General features: G+C 38.7%; 1 protein-coding gene across 1 annotated transcript in view; it reads left to right on the plus strand.

Annotated features, from left to right (window-relative positions):
• Positions 1-681: 681 nt before the first annotated feature.
• LOC124289799 (phosphofurin acidic cluster sorting protein 2-like) overlaps positions 682-21414 on the plus strand; it is a 146450-nt gene continuing 125717 nt past the window's right edge. The window contains exon 1 of the mRNA XM_046726466.1: positions 682-817. Coding sequence (XP_046582422.1) covers positions 711-817 — 107 coding nt within the window. The 5' untranslated portion in view covers positions 682-710. The remainder of the gene's footprint in view (positions 818-21414) is intronic.

Below are 21414 nucleotides of genomic sequence, written 5' to 3' on the forward strand. Positions count from 1 at the left end.
ATCTATACCGAAATAAAATAAAATAAAGAAGTTGATCATTCATAAAGTTTTGTCATTCAAGGTAATTAGAGATTAACCAGAGTTTTGCCAAGCAAATAATGATTTGGGAACAATAGGATAGTTAATCAACAAAGGGAGTATTTCCGTTATTTTCTGAAAAAAAAAAATATGCCGGAATTTGTATGCTAAAGGTCACGTATATTTAAAAGTATATGTGAAAAAGCGAATATCGTATTTCAAACAGAATCATTTTTTATATATCCAACTGACTTTGTTATTTTTTTATGATATCGTAATTAAACAAATATATATGTTGGAAAGTTTATTAACATTATTTGAACATAACAAAAAGTTAATTGTGAGTCAAAGTGAAGAGAATATCAATTATGATAACGGTATGGTCTGTACATGTAGTCACTCGTGGAATGAAGTGAAGCATTTAGACATATTATTTACATTGTTGTCTGACGGGAAGCAGTTGTTTGAATTTCATCGTGCTTCAAATTGCGATGACAGTGCATTAATATCGGAAAAGTGTGGAACGTGAATACTTGCTGATCGAGAAATAGCAAGAAAGAACTGGTTGCGTTGTGGTGCAAATGTGGCCAGAATATATTACATAACCTCGTGTTGTTTTGACAGCAAATTGCTAATCTCGCTTCCGGGTTTGGCTAAACAACACCGCGCATGCGTAGCAGAAGGTAAAGAAGATGGCGGACAAGACGTCTCGGAGTACATGGCTGGGTGTTAAACCCGTGCCTATGAAACTCTTCGCCACTTGGGAAATAGAAAAGACCTCACCCAATTGTATACCAAGGTATGTTTTTCAAATTTAATACCTTTAGCATTACCCAATGCAAGAGGTAAACCATCACGCAGGAAATTATTGACAGTACACAAAGTATTTTCTTGACTTTGCAGCTATTCACATGCAAAGGTTTAATAAATTTGCAGTCGCTTGTTGGAAATATATAAATTACAGTAAGCCTATAAATACCAGACAAAATACTCAAACTTGTCAGATGACTCTGACATAAATGCACCTTACATCTCACGTTTGTGGGGCGGGATGTCTAGCGTTAGGAGGCAGATACATGCATTCATTCAATGTCAGTGGGAACCCAGTGAATCAGCTGTCACTCGATAGTACGATAGTTAAATATGTGTAAATGTACAATTGCATATTAGCGTTTCTCGGTTAATCTATATCGTCATTCTTGAATACACAGTGATGTTTATAGTCGTACACGCAGGAGTCATAATTTTGGAAGTCACGAAAACTATTACATAATGCGAGTGATAAGATTGGTCAATGACCATGTGACCCCCTGTTGTTCCCGACTCCTTTATGTCAAAGCTCGTCAGGAGGCTTATCATGGTGTTATGTATATATTTTTTTGTCATGTTAAGTTCTGCTAGAATATGCATTTATACATTTTCGGTTCACCATAATGATGTTATGTGTAAAAGTGTAATTGACAAATCTTACAAATGTTTAATATGTTTGTATGGCATTTTATTTGTCATAGTTAGAAATTTGCTCACAAAATGATCTTCTATGGAGTTGCCATCTAGCTAATGGTAAAGGTGGTAGTCCTAAAGAAAATGTGACGTCTTCCTGAATCTTACTGTAGTCTGAGACAAGCATATGTACTTTCAAATCTTGTTTGAAGATTTAACTTACATCTATATCTACATCCATTATTATTTGATATGCTTAAAATGTTACGGCAGAAAATGAAAGCGTTTTATCTGGTTTATATGTCACATAAAACAAAAATCATTGTGACTTTAATTTGCTGAATGACTGAAATTCTATTTTCAGTACAGGCTTTTCAGTGTTTTCCCAGACCTGTAAGACAGCCATGATGACTTCAGAAATATTGTGGCTGTTGAAAAAAAAATGCATCAAAATCAGTGAGACCTAAAATTATCAGATAACCCTTATCTAAGGTGTCAACATAAAGCCATCAATTTATATATGGGTCACTCCTGAGAAACAGAAGACTGCCCTTACATGAATACATTTTATCTTTGTTTATCACTGACGACTGAAAAAAGAAATGTGGATCCACTACCAGATAGACCATAAATTATGACGTTACCCTAAGCTGACCTAAGTATTATATTTTACCGTGTCATAACAAAGCAAGGAGTATAGATTGTAAGAGGCATACTATAAACAGGTATGGGATAACTACAGATTGGTTTTTAATAAGTCAGTCAGTCAAAGTATAATACTCTGCTCTACTGTACCTTGTTCAGTGTGTATATTGTCTCATGAAAAGTGTGATATTTTGTGATACAAACTTTGATTAAGAGTGCTAGCCAATCAAGATATTTGAATTCTGGTTTGGAATATTTCCCCTCCTGCCCTTTTGCTTGTTTCATGTGGAGACTTAATGGATTGATTTGTACTTGGGGATTGTGTGTGTACAAGGATTGGTATGAGGTGTGAAGCCGTTTTCTGGTGCCCCCCACTGTGTGCGGAAAGCTGTATTAACCCATACTCGCTCATGTACTCACTATGACCAGGGTTTTACACAGACTTGGAAAAATGGGAGTCATGGTAACTCACAGTATTTATTTTTGGGAGTCATTTTCAATATTTGGGAGTCATGAAAATTTTAAGGTAATATTTCTTTGTGTAAATCCAAAAGCAAGAGTTTTGCAAAGATTTTGCGGTTTTGTGATGCATTGTCATTAAAATGAGTAGTAAATAAATAGTATATGTTTCACTGTTCAGTCATAACAAACTCCAGTATACTGAACACCAGCAGGTTCACCCGCAGGGTTCACCTACAATATACCTGACAAATTGCAAGCTTTATATTCTATGGATATCCTATTAGCTGGTACCTTTACCACATTGCAGCATGGCTCTATTTTCAGTCACTCGGAGTTCCTATACTTTCTGTTAATAACATGAGCGTTTTCAACACGGTTTGCAATAAAATGAAAACTATCACTGTTTGCTTTAAATATCTAATCAATTTTATTGAACTGAATTCTGAGGGTCACTCATAAAACTTGCGTCAAGCTTGACTCGTATGATAACATTTTGAGAGTCTTTTAGAAAATTTGTTGCGTCAAATACGCAGGAATCATGCGTCATGTAAAACCCTGTATGACATGGGATATTACCATATTAACTCCAGGATAGTGTGTGAGTGAGTGAGTTGTGTTTTACGCCGCTTTTAGCAATATTCCAGCAATATCACGGCGGGGGACACCAGAAATGGGCTTCACACAATGTACCCATGTGGGGATTCGAACCCGGGTCTTCGGCGTGACGAGCGAACGCTTTAACCACTAGGCTACCCCACCGCCCCTCTCCAGGATAGTGTGCACTGGACTATAATGCAAAACCACTTCTAGAGGATTCAGTATTTTGGGAAATTTTTTTTCGTGTATTATGTGCAGATAAAAAAACTACTTCAACCGTGTACCCCATCAGTGAATTCTGGTTTGTATGAACATATTTTAACAAACTGGGTAAAACCTTTTTTTGAAATTGCAGATAAGATGGCACAAGACAAAAAGATTTACTATTATATTACATATTTTGTTCAGCAAGGCCTTGTTTGATATTCACAGATTGAGATTATGGTGTGTATTATCACAATATCAACAACCAGTTTATCTGGTCCAGACTGGATTATTGACAGGCTGCCTTGTCATAGCTTGAATGTTGTGTGTGGAGTTACAGAGATTAAATGTTGTCAGAAACACATGTTCTTTTATTACTCAGCTAAGACAAATCAACAGAACATAACACATTATTAAGTAAGATGAAACATGGGCATTTACCCACAGCATTTACATCAGACTGATTGTTCTTTGTAAACAGTTGGAAGAAAACGACAATATTATGAATGTTCTTCAATCAATGAATTGAAACTGTTGATGTTTAGCAGCTCAAATATAATAGACTAACCAAAAACAATTGTGAACTTATTTACCAAGGGTGACAGCACCAAAGTAATCATGGTAATTGCGGTAATTTGTTCAGTGTGTCAAGTTTTTATTGGTGTATTAATTTCATGTGACACTCAAAGTACTATGCTGAGCAAGCCAAAGACCTGAGTGTGACTACATAGGTTCAGTTTGCAAATTCAATTTCTGATGTACCTTATCATGATTTTATGGGAACCTTGCTAAAAGTCGCATAGAACTATTTTCTCTTTCTCTCCCTCTCTCTCTCTCTGCATAACCCTCTGTCTTGATACCACTGTCAGCTAACACTTCAGACAGTGTTGTCAGCTAACATTTCAGACAGTATGCTTCTTGACAGGCACGGTTACCACTTTATCCCAAGTGGCCCTGCATGATTGTTGATTTCCTCTGGAGCTATAGTCCAGTTTGTGGTCACAGGTTCCTCATGCATACAGATAGGGAACTTTGTATTCAAGAGCTGCCTTCTTCCATTTATTATGCCCTCTCTCTCTGTGTGTGTCTCTCTCTGTCTCTCTCTGTCTCTCTCTGTGTCTCTCTCTGTGTGTCTCTCTCTCTGTGTCTCTCTCTCTCTCTCTCTCTCTCTCTCTCTCTCTCTCTCTCTCTCTCTCTCTCTCTCTCTCTCTCTCTCTCTCTCTCTCTCTCTCTCTCTCTCTCTCTCTCTCTCTCTCTCTCTCTCTCTCTCTCTCTCTCTCTCTCTCTCTCTCTGTGTGTGTGTGTGATGTAACTGAAATACTATTCTAAATGACATCAAACCAAACCCACTCATTCAGATAAAACTTCATCACCTCATTTGTACAAAGTGATCTTGGCATTATAACTGTTGTCAAAACAGTTAGTGGTAAGATTACATTATGGAGTTACTCTCAGTATTTATGTACTTGGTTGAAATTGACAGGTGCTTGCTTGAAATTGATGGCTAGTCTTGTGGTGTTTGTTGTATCTTGATCTAAGGAGAACTCTATAATTATTTGATATCCAACAAGAATCTCTTGGCTTTCATTCAAAATTCGCTAAAATATCATGCAGAGTTACCTGACGCAATGACTATTACTTCTGGATCGGTCACTAAAGGACACACAGAAAAAACACTGATGTCTTTCATTGAAATCAGCAGATGGTCAGTGCCAAAGTGCTCATTAGACAAGGAATTCTTCTACCCTACAGCATCTATTGTATAATGCATACCTGATAAAACATAGACTTGGGACTCTGCCTGGAATTCGACATCACAGACCACACAATGGTGCAGCCACTTTCAGACATTCATTCCATGAATGTGTTCAGTCTGTTGGAAGTAATAAATACATGCAAATTCTGACACAATATAAGACCTTTTTGTGGAATGATTTGAATTTGATGGGGTCTGTTCTTGTACTTTAAGATGGAGATGGATCTGGGTCCTATTTCGAATGTATAGCTTCTCTTATCCAGATATCATGAATATTGTACAATATTTCTGCTATCTTTCAACTCCAACACAGGATTAGAAACATTCTATGAGGAGAACATTTTCTTCATTTCCACATCTTGAAGAAAAAAATTCACAGAGCTTAGAAGACAAAATGATGTTATCGATTTGTGGATCATTGAATGTGAATAAAAACGTAAGTGGTCCAGGTGTCATGCCGTCTGCCATGGCTGTGAGTGTGTAAATGTAGGCATAAGCTACTCTGCTGGATCAATACCAGCATGTGGATTGTAGCAGGGGAATACATGCGTGCAGAGGTGATAGAGAGATTAATGATATGGGGTGTCAAATGTTGGTCTTCTGTCAGCAATGTTACTGTTAAAAGGAGATCGCAGATTAGTTGTGTGGATTTTGTGTATCTGATTTGACGTTGTGGGTGCATTAATAATAAGTATCATCATATATCTCGGTTGCTGGATGGAATGTCATGTCTGTAGGTGTAAAGGGGAGAAGTCATCACTATTTAATGTATTGCAAAGGCCAAGATGTTTTTGATGGATCTGAAGATTATTTATCATTGGAAAAGGTTGGCTGGATGTTTACAAGAAGTAAAATGAAATATTTTTTTCATTATCAGATTGATATATTCATGTATCCTACTAATACATTTTGTTCACAGGATAAAATGTTGGTTGTTTCTCTGCCATTTAAATATTTACGAACACATTTTGTTAACAGATTAACGTTATCATTTTTGTGCCTCTTTGCAAACAAATGTCGCTTATTATGTTTTTCCTCTTACATTTAAATTTTGAATGCATATGAAAATCTTATATTGCAAAATCAGCAGACATGTGGTATGTTATGTTTCATTATGTTTTCAAGGTTGAGGTTTAAAGCAACAATATTTCATCTACCATTATATGAACAGACATTCACCATAGCCAATATATTTACCAACTAAAATAAAGACTGAATGGATATCATGACTTAAGTAATGATACCACAACTGTGTTAAAGATTTAGCATGGAAGTGTCGGGGTCTTTGACGAATGTAAAAGATTTACAATTGAGGGGAGCACCTAGATTTGAATACTACTAGAGTGACTTTCAATGAATCATTCTTTTCTAACCCCATGGCTGTGTCCAGTGGATAGAGCGAAACCCGGGTCATGTCATACATAATGACTGTAAAAAGATGGTAGTTATTGTTTCCCTGCCTAATAAAGTCAATAACGGGATAACACAAAGACTGAATTTAGTATTGATTTTAAACTGTGTATTCGTATCCCCGTGGGCTATGAAATTGACATTAGTCTGGAGCGGTATGCATCATTGCTTGTCGCTGTATAAGTGAAATATTTTCAAAAATGGTGTCCTCACCTCGTGAACCTCACCACTCTTGAACATCACCTCTCTTCCTGAACTGAACCTCTGCTACTGAACCACAATGGCTCCGGAAATCTTTAATTTAAAACTCTATGCTGTTTCGTCATCTTGGTGTGCAATCAGGTAAGACGATACCGTCTCCTGTCAGTCACTGTATGTGCTAATCACAGGTTGATATTACCTGTCACTAGTGTCAGGTATAAGGGTAGTTATATATACATGTAATTGATTATCTATCTTACTACCTGTATGTACGACATAGCCAAGACTAAGAGATACCATCATCCTACGTCATGTGGCAAATGATGCTTGTTTTGATAAGTAATTTACACTGTCAGCGAATGTGATAGGGGAAAGCAACATGGCTCTGCTGATAAGGAAAGATCAGCTATTGTTATCCAACATCAATTATGTCACCGGAATTGTAACATCAAATCAGTTCAAATGCTTCATTAGAATAAAACCCGGATTTGATACCAACTTGGTTACATTGTGTGAGAGACATTTATGGTGTCCCCTGCTTAGGTATGACTGCAGTATTGCTAAAACTAAGCTACGATATGTGTGGGCCCAGTCTTCTAAGGTACTGTAAGTCACTGTGCAGAGTTGCCTCCCTTGTGCATGACAGAATCCTGTGATCTTGGGGTTAAATCTTGGTTCGTCCTGATTATGTGTCTTGGTCTGCCAGCACCATAGCCTTGCTAGTGAGATTTACCAAAGTGGTAAATGTTTGAGATCTGCATTGCTTAAGGCTTCCCTACTAGATTAGCTGATATGCTGTGATAAAACTGTGCAAAGTGGCATTATACTCACACACCTAATGCCGAAGACCCGGGTTCGATTCCCCACATGGGTACAATGTGTGAAGCCCATTTCTGGTGTCCCTGCCTTGATATTGCTGGGATTTTTCTAAAAGCGGCATTAAACCAACTCACTCACTCACTCACTCACTCACTCACTCACTCACTCACTCACTCACTCACTCACTCACTCACTCACTCACTCACTCACTCACTCACTCACTCACTCACTCACTCACTCACTCACTCACTCACTCACTCACTCACTCACCTTCACTCACTCACTCACTCACCACTCACTCACTCACTCACTCACTCACTCACTCACTCACTCACTCACAGTAGAAGTACTCATTCACTAATAGTAGTAGTAGTGAATAAAAGACCAGGTGTAAGCTTTATGGATTCCAAAGATTCAACACAAGGAACACAGCTGACATTATTGATGAGACTGAAGCTTCTCAGTTTGAATACAGGAAACAGTCAAGACCATGTGGGGTATATTCCAGGCACATTGTATCAGCTTCCTTTACCTATTGAAGGGATGGTACACATACATACCATCAACATTAATTTCAGCCAAGTCACATGACTTCTACCCATCCTCGGTGCAGCATGCCCACATTGCTATGAATGAATGGGTTCCCCACCGGCTGTTTACCACACATACCTGTGCTGACTGAGATCTGCTACAGGGCCAGGCCAGTGTTGGTGCTGTATGGACATTTCAGTCAGACCTGAGGGGCGGTGGAGTAGCCTAGTGGTTAAAGTGTTCCCTCGTCACGCCGAAGACCCAGGTTCGATTCCCCACATGGGTACAATGTGAAGCCCATTTCTGGTGTCCCCTGCCATGATATTGCTGGAATATTGCGAAAAGATGCGTAAAACTAAACTCACTCACTCACTCATTCAGTCAGACCTCCTTCTACCAATCCTCTTCATTCCCTGTCTTGTCACCTCGGGGGTGGTGGGGTAGCCTAGTGGTTAAAGCGTTCACTCGTCACGCTGAAGACCTGGGTTCGATTCCTCACATGGGTACACTGTGTGAAGCCCATTTCTGGTGTCCCCTGACGTGATATTGTTGGAATATTGCTAAAAACGATGTAAACTAACTCACTCACTCTTGTCATCTTGAGTACATTAACACCAATGTTGTGACCACATGGGAAGTTCATTAGTTTTGATATATCATGATATCATATTATGATTATATCACAGTGGAATTAAGGCTTTCTATTAACACTGTCATGGAAAATGAGAACACCTGTTGAGATTCATGTTGGCATTGTTCTCCATCAACCTGGGCTGATTGTATTAGAGGCAACTTGTGGTCAGGCTTAATGACTTGGTAGATCGTGTACCATTGTCCTACTGTGACACCGTCAGTGTATGGATTGTTGTTCTTAATATCAGTGATTGTCTTGTCTGGACTTATTTATTTGTTGGCAACCATCAAATAAGGAGAATATTGCTGAATGTGATGTTAAACAAGACATAAACAAAACATAGAAAATTACAGTATTCACTTTCAGCCGATAATGTTGCAGTAGAAGCATTGTATTGTTAGAGACTGGTGTTCAGTAATGGTGTTCCGATTAATTGAAATAATTGAAGATTGGTCGAAGTGACCAAATGACCAAGCAATCGATCACATTTTCTCATAATCGAACACAAACGATTTTGGAACATTTGACAATGGAACATAACTTCGAAGTTGTCAGGGCCTGAAAACTTGTTTAATTCTTAGAAAACTCACTTCACTAACTGTAAAGTCATGACTGAATATTTTTGAAGACCCTAGGAGGTTTATGTTCATGATATATCAACATCACTTTAAAGTAGCAAGGTGCATCATGTTATACATATCTGCAATAACAAACTGGATAGGAAAATCTGAGAATTGACGCTAACCAATTTTTATCGATGATTGTTCATTGGTAATGAAGCAATCATCAATTGTGAAATTTCAACCAATTCCCAACACTAGTGTTCAGGTTTATTAAATATAACAAAGGTTATGAAATCAGCATATTGTCACATTTTGTGTAGAGACACACAGTCTGTACAACTTCATATGGTTTAGGATATATTTTTATACTTTCATGCTACAGAAAAATGTCTCATCATATGTCAGCTGAACATTTAAATCGAAAGACATATCTGATTATCCTATATATCTGACATATCTGAACTTAAATTTGTGTCTGTATTTCAATTTTGTTTGGCATTAACATGACAATTTGGCCAGTTAACTTTGTTAAGAGGAAATAATAGATGCAAATGCAGTTTTAAATATTTGAAGTTGACTACTCTCTTAGTTCGTTTATTTATTTTCATTTAGACTGACTGACTGAGTTTGGTTTTATGCTGCTTTTAGCAATATTCCAGCAACATCACGGCGGGGGACACCAGAAATGGGCTTCACACATTGTACCCATGTGGGAATTCGAACCCGGGTCTTCGGCATGACGAGCCAATGCGTTAACCACTAGGCTACCCCACCGCCCTTTCATTTAGAGGGGTGGTGGGGTGGACTAGTGGTTAAAGTGTTAGCTCATCATGCCGAAGACCCGGGTTCGATTCCCCACATGGGTACAATGTGTGAAGCCCATTCCTGGTGTCCCCTGCCATGATATTGCTGGAATATTGCTAAAAGCAGCATAAAACCATACTCACTCATGTAGAACTGTAGTTCAGGCATGTTTGACTGTAGTTGATGTTTAATATACAAAAAATGAAAACAATGCCTATCCTGATGTACTATGTATGTGCCTTTTGATCTTTATTTCATATATCATATGTTACAAGCGACCTTTGTTTGTGTTCGTGTTCTGTGTAATTAAACATGTCCGCTGACAAACTCCAGCAATAAGCTTCAGCTTTCATATAGGAGTCAATTAGTTCCTGATCCTTTGTATATTCTACACCAAACTTATGGAACCCTTTACTGCAGGATATTAGGCTTTCTACTTTCCTCCAAGCCTTAAATGCAATTTTGAAAACCTATTCTTCAGTAAAGTGTTCTCCTCAGGTAGTATATGGCCATACAAACTTCTGCTGAATTGATTCTGCTTTCTTCTGACATGATGATGATGATGATGATCATTATCATCATCATCATCATCATCAGACCAGTGCGCCACATCAATTTACATTGAAAACATTCAGGTCTGACACTTTTTAATCTTCTCTTTGATGCTGAAATAAACAAACTGATCACTTGCCCTGGGCATGCTAGGGTAAGTACTCCATCAAAACCTACTTGTCTGGAGTTGAAGGCTACAGGTCATTAATATTATTGTTAGTTTATTCCTTCTCATGGCCATGTGTGAAACTACATGACAAGCACTGGTTCCAATCACCAATCTGTTTATCAACGAGGTGTACAGCTTGAAAATGCTGACTATGAAATGGTAAACCATGCTTCTATGAACAAGAATTTTAATTCTTTATACTCCAAGACTTATGATGTGATGAATGATTAAATTACAGTAAAGACACTGTTCAGATTATTGTCTTCAAGCGAGGTGTACTTGTCATACCATTGTAAAATTTTAATTTGTCTTATGATGTGATGAATGATTAAATTTGAAGACACTTCCTGGATTCGATGGTAGCTAGATGACATGGAACATGTGTTAAGAATATTTCTGTTGGCAATTCTGGTGTTAATCACACATTGTGGGGGGACATGGTGGACAAGCTAGCTAAGGCGCCAGGCTAGTGATCCAGCGAGCATGAGGTGCCGGGATCGAGCCCACCTGTGACCGGGTGTAAAAACCTTAGAGTCAACTTTGTGTGCAGACTCTTTCAGTGTTGTCACAACCCCTAGTGTATAGTACATAACCCTGTGCACTTAAAAGAACCCACGAATCCGTTGGTATATGACCAGATGCTGGCCACATGAATACGTGCAAACACCTAGTTGTGGGTACAGCAACTTGGACAAAGTACTGTGACTATGTGTCCCAGTCCACCCAGCTGTGAATGAGTACCTCGTACGGATGGGAAAGCCACAATAACTCAGTGCGCCTAGTGGCTGCAAGACTTGTATGATCCCCAGGGAGTTGAGATTCATAATAAGATGTGCCGTTGAGATTGAAATCCAATGATCGAGGGAAAAACTACCAGCGCCTTGAGCATGCACTAGTATGTGGATATGTGCACTATATGAATATCCAATAATAATTGTGTCGTACAGTGAAATTTCCTTTCTGGGGAATATTTTACACCTGAATCCATTATCCCTCAACATGATAGTTTATACATACCAAGAGAAATAGTCAAATACCTCGTCATGAAATTAGTAATTCATACGAATAGATTAATGAGATTACCTCTGTTCACAGCTCATTTTGGATCTGGTTTCAGTGAAATAATTAAATTTTAAGAGAAAACTAGTCCCATCACATTTTCACTAGTCTCGTAGTCATACTATCAGGCATGAGTCAAGGCTTAGTTGTACAAAGATAGCATAGTACGAAGGTGATCTTAACTTCCATACTTTAACACTAACTTACAAACTGTCACTTTGCTGGCCCAGCTTTGTGGAACAAGCCCAGGGCCTAGATTTTCGAAGCTCTCTTAGCGCTAAGATTGTCGTAAGTTAATGGTAATGTATGGCACTAACGACAATCTTAGAGCTAACAGAGCTTCTAAAATCTAGGCGACATGCTGAAGACCCGGGTTCGATTCCCCACATGGGTGCAATGTGTGAAGCCCATTTCTGGTGTCTCCCGCCGTGATATTGCTGGAATATTGCTAAAAGCGGCATAAAACCATACTCACTCACTCACTCACTCTAAAATCTAGGCCCAGGTCAACTTGACCAGTCAAATTGCAATAACCTTATGTTCATAACGAACATGCTTATAACAAGCTGTTGTTGTTTTTGTCCCAGCCATATGTCGATATTTCACATACAATGCGGATAATGTACTAGGATTGGTTATAACAAACTCAGATTAGTCGTCCATTTGAGGTCATTATGACCGTAATTTACTGTATCATATGTACCAGGAAGACATTTCTTCTGAATTTGATCATGGTCTTATATTTCCTTGTGTTTCTTAATATATATATTGGTAAACATGTCAACACGGCCATGGATTTGATTGTTATGGCGACTAATGGCCCAGAGATTGAGGAAATCCATTATCATAGAGGAAACAAATTGTAGAAAGGTGCAACTACTCTCTCCTGACCAACACCTCCCTTGAGCCATTTGTTGCGTCAGGAGCTATTCGAGTGCCTCGATAATTTGGAAAGTTGTTGCCACGGAATTACATATTTCAATTACGGTGATAAAATGCTCAGCTGGCATTTAATTGAAACAAGAAATGGATGGAAGGAAAGTGTGACAAATTGTCCATCAATAACGGTTGTTTTAATTTTCTTTATGCATGGAAAGTGGAACGAGGACAGTAGCGATGAACGGAAATTAGTGTTTTCTGTCGGCTGGAAGTTCCCGCTGTGAAGAATATCAGTAAAAATATTTTCCATCTGATTTCTTGTGTAAGACGGCCATATGTCAGCTGCAGATGAAGTTTTGGGTGCCAGATTGAAATTAAGTCTGCGTTCTGACTGATGTCTTAGCTACCACGCTGACATGGACACAGTGTAAAAGCTTGTTTGCAATATTACTGCCTGTGTAGCTGTAGACCATTTGTCGGGGGTGTTTGGGGTTACGATAGATTGTATAATTGATTAGAAACTGCCTCTTGTCCGAGATGTTTTTTTCTTGTTAATGAGTAAATTTATTTCCTGTTAATTAAGTAAATGAACTCAAAAAGACAAGACGACACTGTTATTGAAGAACATCAACTGTAGCTACATGGTATGGTAAATAAGATAACAGAGATAGCGGCACTGTAGTTTACGTCATGAATGTATCTTTCAGACATATAGAAATTAATGTATACTCAGTGTCTACATCATGGGGTATGAAACAACAGATTGTTTTGTATATTTACATATGTGGTGTCACCCCAGGCAAGTGAAATATGCCTTTGTTCACTCAGCAGTTAATGGGTACCCGGAAGGTGGAAACTGTTAACAAGTACATCTCAGTCAGTTTGTGTTGTATACTTCCCAGGGAGATAAGATTGAAAATGGAATCCACACTTATCTATTGACCAGAATAATATTGCAATGCTTTGAGCATTATAGTTATTTCATCGTCGTCATCATCATCATCGTCATCATCATCATTAGTGATAACTGAATTATATTTGAATTTATGTATTTATTTGAATTTATTTTTGAATTTATACTTGAATAATGTTTGAATCCATGTCTCAATCCTGCCACTGCAGCTTCTAAATGCTACATAAGCACTGTGTCCTCCTTAAATATTTAAACATGGGGATGACTCATGGGGGTTGTATGGTGGAATCATAATTTGTACATCAGATTTAGAGGATCCCAATTTCACCACCATTCTTCCAACCTCAATCGCCAACTTAGATTCTAATTTCTATCACTGCCATTTACGTCTTATGTCATCTAATCCCTTGGCTAAAGTCTGGGGCTGCATTCAGTGAGGTGATAATCCTGCCTCAAGGTTGACGTGTGCAGTGGTGGTATTCTTCTTGATGTCATCATCAGTCAACATTTGCCAGGTTTGGTGGTCGAAGTTTACCTTCCATCTCCAAGCAAATGCTATGTGTTGGTGGTGCTGCTTTGGCATCACAGGATGAGCAGCCTGTCAATAACATGGTTTCCAGAAGATTAGGCAATACTTGATGTATGTGAAAGAGTATATAGGGAGATCTGGTGGTACAATGGCTGTTGTTTTATTTGTATGTATAGCTTTACTTCTTCAAATGGTGGCCATGATGATGGCATGAAACCTCTTACTTACTTTTTTGTGTACCAGGGTTGAGCTTCCTGCTGATCCATAGTTTTAGTGACAGTGTATGTTTGTTTGTTTGTTTGTTTGTTGCTTGATGCTGCACTCAACAATATTCCATCTAATGACAGTGGTCTGTTGATAATCCTGTCTGTAGCAGACAATCCAGTGATTGACTCCCTGAACATCAATCTATGCATTTATGAAATGAAGACACACATGTACCAAGGCCTACATGTACCATACAAGTACCATACTTGTACCATACAAGTACCATACAAGTGCCTTGCAAGTACCTTGCAAGTACCTTACATGTCCCAGTGTTCACGAATGGTGTTTCAAAGTAACAGGACATTGGGTCCTGTAAGCTTCAGATGTCTGTCTGACCCACTGAAAATTCTCAGGACCCAAAGAATAAAATTAAACACACATTTCAGATTTAACATTTCTTATAATTGACATTGAAATTATTAACAAACATAAGATTTATAAACAGCAAACAAGTGTCACATGTCACTTACAACAACTTCAGTCAAAGTCATCGTGAAATATACAGTCAGACACTGGGGCCATTAATGGATTTGTCAGAGGGTCAGACACTATTCGTGAACACTGATGTCCCATACATTTACCAAGCATGAACCTTTATTGCAATAAATGTATTGCAAGTGACTCCATGGTATTTGAATGGATACCCATGCAAGTAGTTTGGGTTTGTTTCAATGAACTGACAACAGTGGGCCATGCTGACAAACAGCTGACTGTTTCCTATGAAATACACAATGCCATTTTAGAAAGTGATGAAATGTAACATTAGGTGCCTGACTCTGAGGGTGTGGGTTCGAATCCCGGATGGGACTCAACCCAGAAAGTACTAGAATCTGTACTTTACTAAGAAAGTGTAATCCCAAATATAACACGTTACATTTCATCACTTTCTAAAATGGCATTGTGTATTTCATAGCTTTCAGCCGTGGGAGCCGTGCCAATTAACACTTATCAGAGGGGTACACAAAGTCCGCAGTCTAGACTACCAGTTGTCCGACTTCCATTTTTGTGGAAGCCATGGTGGCTGAGCGGTCTAGGTGTCTGACTTTGTGTGCTGGCGATTAGGTGCCTGACTCTGAGGGTGTGGGTTCGAATCCCGGATGGGACTCAACCCAAAAAGTACTAGAATCTGTACTTTACTAAGAAAGTGTAATCCCAAATATAACGCATGTCACTGTTTCCTGATTGTCAGATAGTAAAATAGACAGGGCTTCTCTTCTTGGCATTATTGATGCATCCCTGAAAGATATCTCTGATTTTCATACTGTTGTCTTCAGGTTTTATGTGTTTCTGATTTAAAAAGCAGTTTTTGAAATTACTAATGTTGACTTTTATTTTATCAGAATTGTCTTAAAAAAATCAATCACATTTCTACATGGCATTGTATATTCACACATCTAATCAGAAGAAACCAGCAGTGTATTCTATGATTCCCACAGCTAACTATAATGACTGAAGGTGTCAGTCATTAGTGCATAGGGGCGGTGGGGTAGCCTAATGGTTTAAGCGTCAACATTGGGGTAGACCTAATCCGATTTTACATGGGTCCAATATGTGAAGCCCATCATGGTGAAGACCCAGGTCCGATTTGCTGGAACATTGGTCCAATATGTGAAGCCTATTTCTGAAAGTCCCCAGCTCACTGATATTGCTCAAAATCATTGCTAACTCCACTCACCTCACTCACTCACTCACTTAATCAAACTCACAAACTCACTCACTCACTTACTCACTCACTCACTCACTAGTGGTTAAATAGATGCATAGTTTCATTCAAAGTCAGCCTTACACTACATGTTAGTGATAATACACCACCACTGATCTCCAGTACTTGTACTTGTTAACTGAGTAAATATATTAAATACAATAATATATACAATTTTTAACCAGTGTAAGCTACTAGGGTTTGGTGAATGGTTGGTCAATTTTATGGCTTGTATAGCTAATTCCTTGTTTAGATGAAAAGTGAGTATAAACATTTTGTCAAAATATATTGCTTCATTTGATTGAAAGTTACAGAGATGTTGGACAAGAACCTACTTACCAGGTATAATAAATCAGTGGCCAAAGAAATAGTGTTTGCTTTATTTGTTTTTCATCGTCAAGCCACAGAGCTCTGAATAACTTTGCTATTGATCCAAGTAGTCAGTAAAGGTTGCCCCTACTCAAACTATTGTGCTAACTGCCGACATTACACACTTCATATTTGACACACGTCTTGTATTCCCGTGGGAATAACGTTTGCATGTTATCAGCTTTGAATATGCATAGGTGTTTCAGACATTTCTATGATGTCTTGAAAAGTTTGTATTTAATCGTAACACAATGAAACAGGTCCGAAATACTCTCTTACATTGTGGTTCTATCATACAAGTGGCCTTGGTCAATGGAGTCATTTTCAGATTAAAAGGTTTCTTCGACAGCGACTTATTTTTATCAAGGAACTTATCCAGACTGACAGATGGTGCATGAAAGGTGATTAGCAATCTTTCTTCATGTATAACACATAGGATTCCTGCTTTATTAGATTGAGTGAGCTTCGGTTAGCTCCACTTTGAACAGTATTACATCACAGTCAGTCAGCTTAAGGAGGGAAAGCCTGACGTGATGAAGGTCTCAGACATTTACCTTTAGTGAAATCCTTGAGTACATACATGGTTCTGACAAACCTGGAATTAATCAGGGTAAAATGGCATTCAAACCCAGTTGATACGTTTCTGACATACAAATTGATATTGTTCTACATTGTCAGCTGTTGCACTTTAGACGACTTAGCCACTCATACCCACTCTGTATGATAAAACATACACACATATATCCTATGATGAATGGATACTTATCCTTGTTTATCCTTGATGCAAATAATTCAACTTTTACTTCCTTAGAGCTGACTCCTATTAAGTTGTGCCACATATCAAGTCCCCCATGCTTAAGATGGGTGTAAAGCCAAACTCACTCATTCACTCATTCTTGTAAGTAATATAAGAGCTGCAATGAAAATTTGGTGGTTTAGTAAACAGATTTTCGTTGCATGCACAATATTCCAGCTATATGACATCATCTGTTAATAATCGAGTCTGGACTAGACAGTCCAGTGATTGACGCCATGAGCATCGATCTGCGGAATTGGGATATGATGGCATATGTCAACCAAGTCAGCGAGTCTGTCAACCTAATCCTGCATATGTCAACCAAGTCAGCGAGTCTGTCAACCTAATCCCGTTAATACCTTTTACAAGAACCAGATTTTGCTGAAGACTAATCGTAACCCGGATCGTCATGGTTATGGTTAGATTAAGGTACATACCCGTATCTTAGTATCAAGCAGTGGTTTGTCTGCCCAAGGCCTGTTCACTTTAAGGCTATTATGATTCAGTGTGTGGAGACATGAAAGTATGTCCTGTACATGACAAGTATAATGATGAAATTCCTGCATTGAGCATAGACTCGTCCTAATATAACAGCTGTGATCAGAAGAAGTCTTTAAAGGAGAAGGTTAATATGATGTATCAAGTCTGGTAGATGAACCGATAGTTGACAATGTTTAAAAACCAGGGTGCCGTTGTACAAAACAACCTTAGCGTTAAGGCTACCTTAGTCTATGTTAATGTATGGGAGTTACGGTCACCTTAGCGCTAAGACCGCTTTGTACAACGGGACCCAGGGTATGCCACAGAATATGTGAGTAGCAATCAGCCTTAGAAATTCCTTGTTACTTAGATATTAAAGAGTGGTATCTTGTGATTTCAACATTTCACATGTGTGGGATGGATGTGGGTGGCTGTCTGGCTGGGTGTGGGGAATAATACACATACCATAAATATAACAGGCACTATCTAATCTGTGAATATTATCATGGGAGCACTTGTAAAGGAATTACAGAAGCATGGCTGTATCATGACGACGTGTATATTTTTATCTCTTAGTTCAGAATTTAAACTGAAAAAATTGCAACAATATTTATGTTTTGAAATATTATAGAAATAACAGCTCTTCCATTCTCGAGATTGATCACTTGTTCAATTGGACCGATAATATAATAGCATGTTTGCCTTTTGACATTACAGTGACATTATGTGGGTGGTTATCTGTCTGCCCCCACCACGCCAACCTGGCCTTTGTGTAGTTCTATATTTTTGTCATTATGTAGCATTGTGTGTATGTTTTGTACTGAAAGTGCATACATGGCAAGTGTGTTCGTGATTAGCATCCAGAATATTTTCTGAAACAAAGGATCAGTCACTATTGTAGCTCTGTCAATCATTGATTGGGGAACAAAGAAATGGTATTAGAAAATATAAATAATTTTGTAGGTAGCAATGTTTACCAGTATTCTGCACAACCTGTTTATGGTGTCAGCCTAACATTTAGTGACATTCGTATCAAACTGGAATAACTTGATGCAAAAAGATTTTTCTACTGCCTACCAATCTTGAAATGTTTGCATAACAATGCTGACTTGAATCAAAACTATTTTCAAGTCTGCATGCCCAAATGCACAGATCGATGCTGATGCTGTTGATCACTGGATTGTCTGGTCCAGAATCGATTATTTACAGACCACCACTATATAGCTGGAATATTGCTGAGTGCGGCTAAAACTAAACTCACAAGTCTGTATGTGTCATGATTATTGACTTTGTATGTTTGTACGGTCAAGCAGGTTCCAAATATCTGTTCCATGTTGTTAGTCTAGGTTTTCTGAGATTGTGTTGCCTGATCAGGGTTAGACAAAGGCACAACATAGTTCATCATAGACTTTTGAAAAATCCAGCACGTCTCCCGCCGTGATGTTGCTGGAATATTGCTAAAAGCGGCGTAAAAACCAAAACTCAGTCAGTCCAGCACGTCTCTTTGTTTTCTATGTAATCTAGATATTTTGTGTTAGGGATGTCACGATACATAAGTTTCATGAATTAATACGTATCACATGTCACATGTCACAATTCGATACATATCACGATTCCTATTTTTGCGACATTATTGCATAAATTTAGTTACATTTTGAACATTAATATTTCATATTTTATAATTGTCCATGAAAAGATCAACATTTTTTATTCTCAGAGATTAAAAAGTTCTAATTTCCCATCTTTGTGCATGAAAAATAATCATTTATAACTCTCATAACATCAATAAACATGATACAGTTGCAAAATGTAAACGATACATAAACATATTTAAACCGATACTTTCAAAACTAAATATTGATACAGTTTTGAATGTATCGATAATTGTATCGTCTTAGAAAAAGTATCAATGTATGTGGCATCCCTACTTTGTGTAAGTCCCTGATCTGAAATGAGCTCAAGTCCAGTTGGATATGACAATCAGTGTCTGTCACTGCAGAATGAGTTTGTGTTTTATTTTATTTTAAGACTGCCATCATCCACCAGTTGACCTGGCCATGATGTAAAATGTCATGGTCATTATGGAGTATTCCTGACTGCTGCAGACCGCCTCCGTGGTGTAGTGGTTAGAGTGTCCGCCCGGAGAGCGGAAGGTCGCGGGTTCGATCCCCAACCGCGTCATACCAAAGACGTTAAAATATGGTACTTGTTGGTCCCTGTCTGGCGCTCGGCATTAATGAGTACAACAAGGACTGGTCGGCTCGGAGTCAGTGTAATGTGTCTGAGTGGGTTATTCATGCTTCACTGCGGCATGGTATCTCAGTGGGCTAGCACTGTAAAACCAGTTTCAGTCTGGGCTAGTACAAGCAGGTGCACATACACATACACACGCATGCTCTTCGTCATATGAGCGAAATATTCTCAAGCACGACGTTAAACCCAATTTCACCTCACCTCACCTGACTGCTGCATAAAACAACATCTACTCTCTGTTGTCATCATATCACTACTGTGTAGATTGATGCTCATGATGTCAATCACTGGATTGTCTGGTCTAGACTGGATTATTTACAGAACGCTGTCATATAGCTGGGATATTGCTGAGTGTGGCTTTACACAACAAACAAACCCAAACCACTCACTCATGTTATAGAGAACTGTTAATCAGTTGTGCAGGAGATAATCAGACCTGCTTTACACAACACTCATCTTATATTCAAGAGCCAGAAAACCCTCATGATGCATCTGTGTACTTCCTCCCCGTGGCTGGGAGCTGATGAAACTACTGTCTGGTACCTTGCTCATCTGTCATACAGACCATTATGGTGGCCGAGCCTATATCATTTGCAGCACATGAATCATTCATTGATCCCTTGTATGGCAAGACACACGACAGTAGCTGCATGTCCGATTAAGTGGCTACAGGTGTGGAAGTGTGGCATTGATGAGGAGAAGTGGCGGAGTGAATGGCTGTGTAGACTGCCAGTCTGATCCTCAGGTGGTGATACCATGCTCGGGGAGGCTTGTAGAATGGATTAGACAATCTCATCAGATATGGAGAAATAGGCCACTGAGCATGATGAAAGGAACATTTCTTTGGGTTTTATGAGTTTGAGGTTTTTGTTTTGTTTTGTTTTCTCACAGTGAGTATGATATATAAATCATGAGGTATGACACAAGCTGTCATGACCTACTGGGGTGTGCGTGCGCGTGTGTTTCGGCGCATGCGCGCGCGTCGTCGCGGCGCGGCGCGGTGCGTGCGTGCGTGTTAGGATAGTCGCCTGAGTTTGTCCTGGAATACAATTGCAGGGTTTTACGTGACACAGAAATGTAGAGAATGGAGGCCAAAACTTTTTACTGTGTCCAAAGGGATAGTAGCCTGAGTTCGTCCTGGAATAGAATTGCAGGGTTTTACATGACACACAAATATAGAGAATGGAGGCCAACAAAATTTTACTGCGTCCAAAGGGAAGCACAATATTATCCACTGTACCCACAATACATCTATGACTTTGCTAAGTGTTTGGTTGTTTCTTTCAGAGCAGTTACCTGCATCATTTCATCCATCAATCTGCATGTTCAATGATTCATTCCAGGCTCAAAAGAAATTAT

This window comes from Haliotis rubra, unplaced genomic scaffold (assembly GCF_003918875.1).
Source record: "Haliotis rubra isolate DU_JTF1 unplaced genomic scaffold, ASM391887v1 Scf45, whole genome shotgun sequence".
In the NCBI taxonomy this organism is placed as follows: Eukaryota; Metazoa; Mollusca; class Gastropoda; order Lepetellida; family Haliotidae; genus Haliotis; species Haliotis rubra.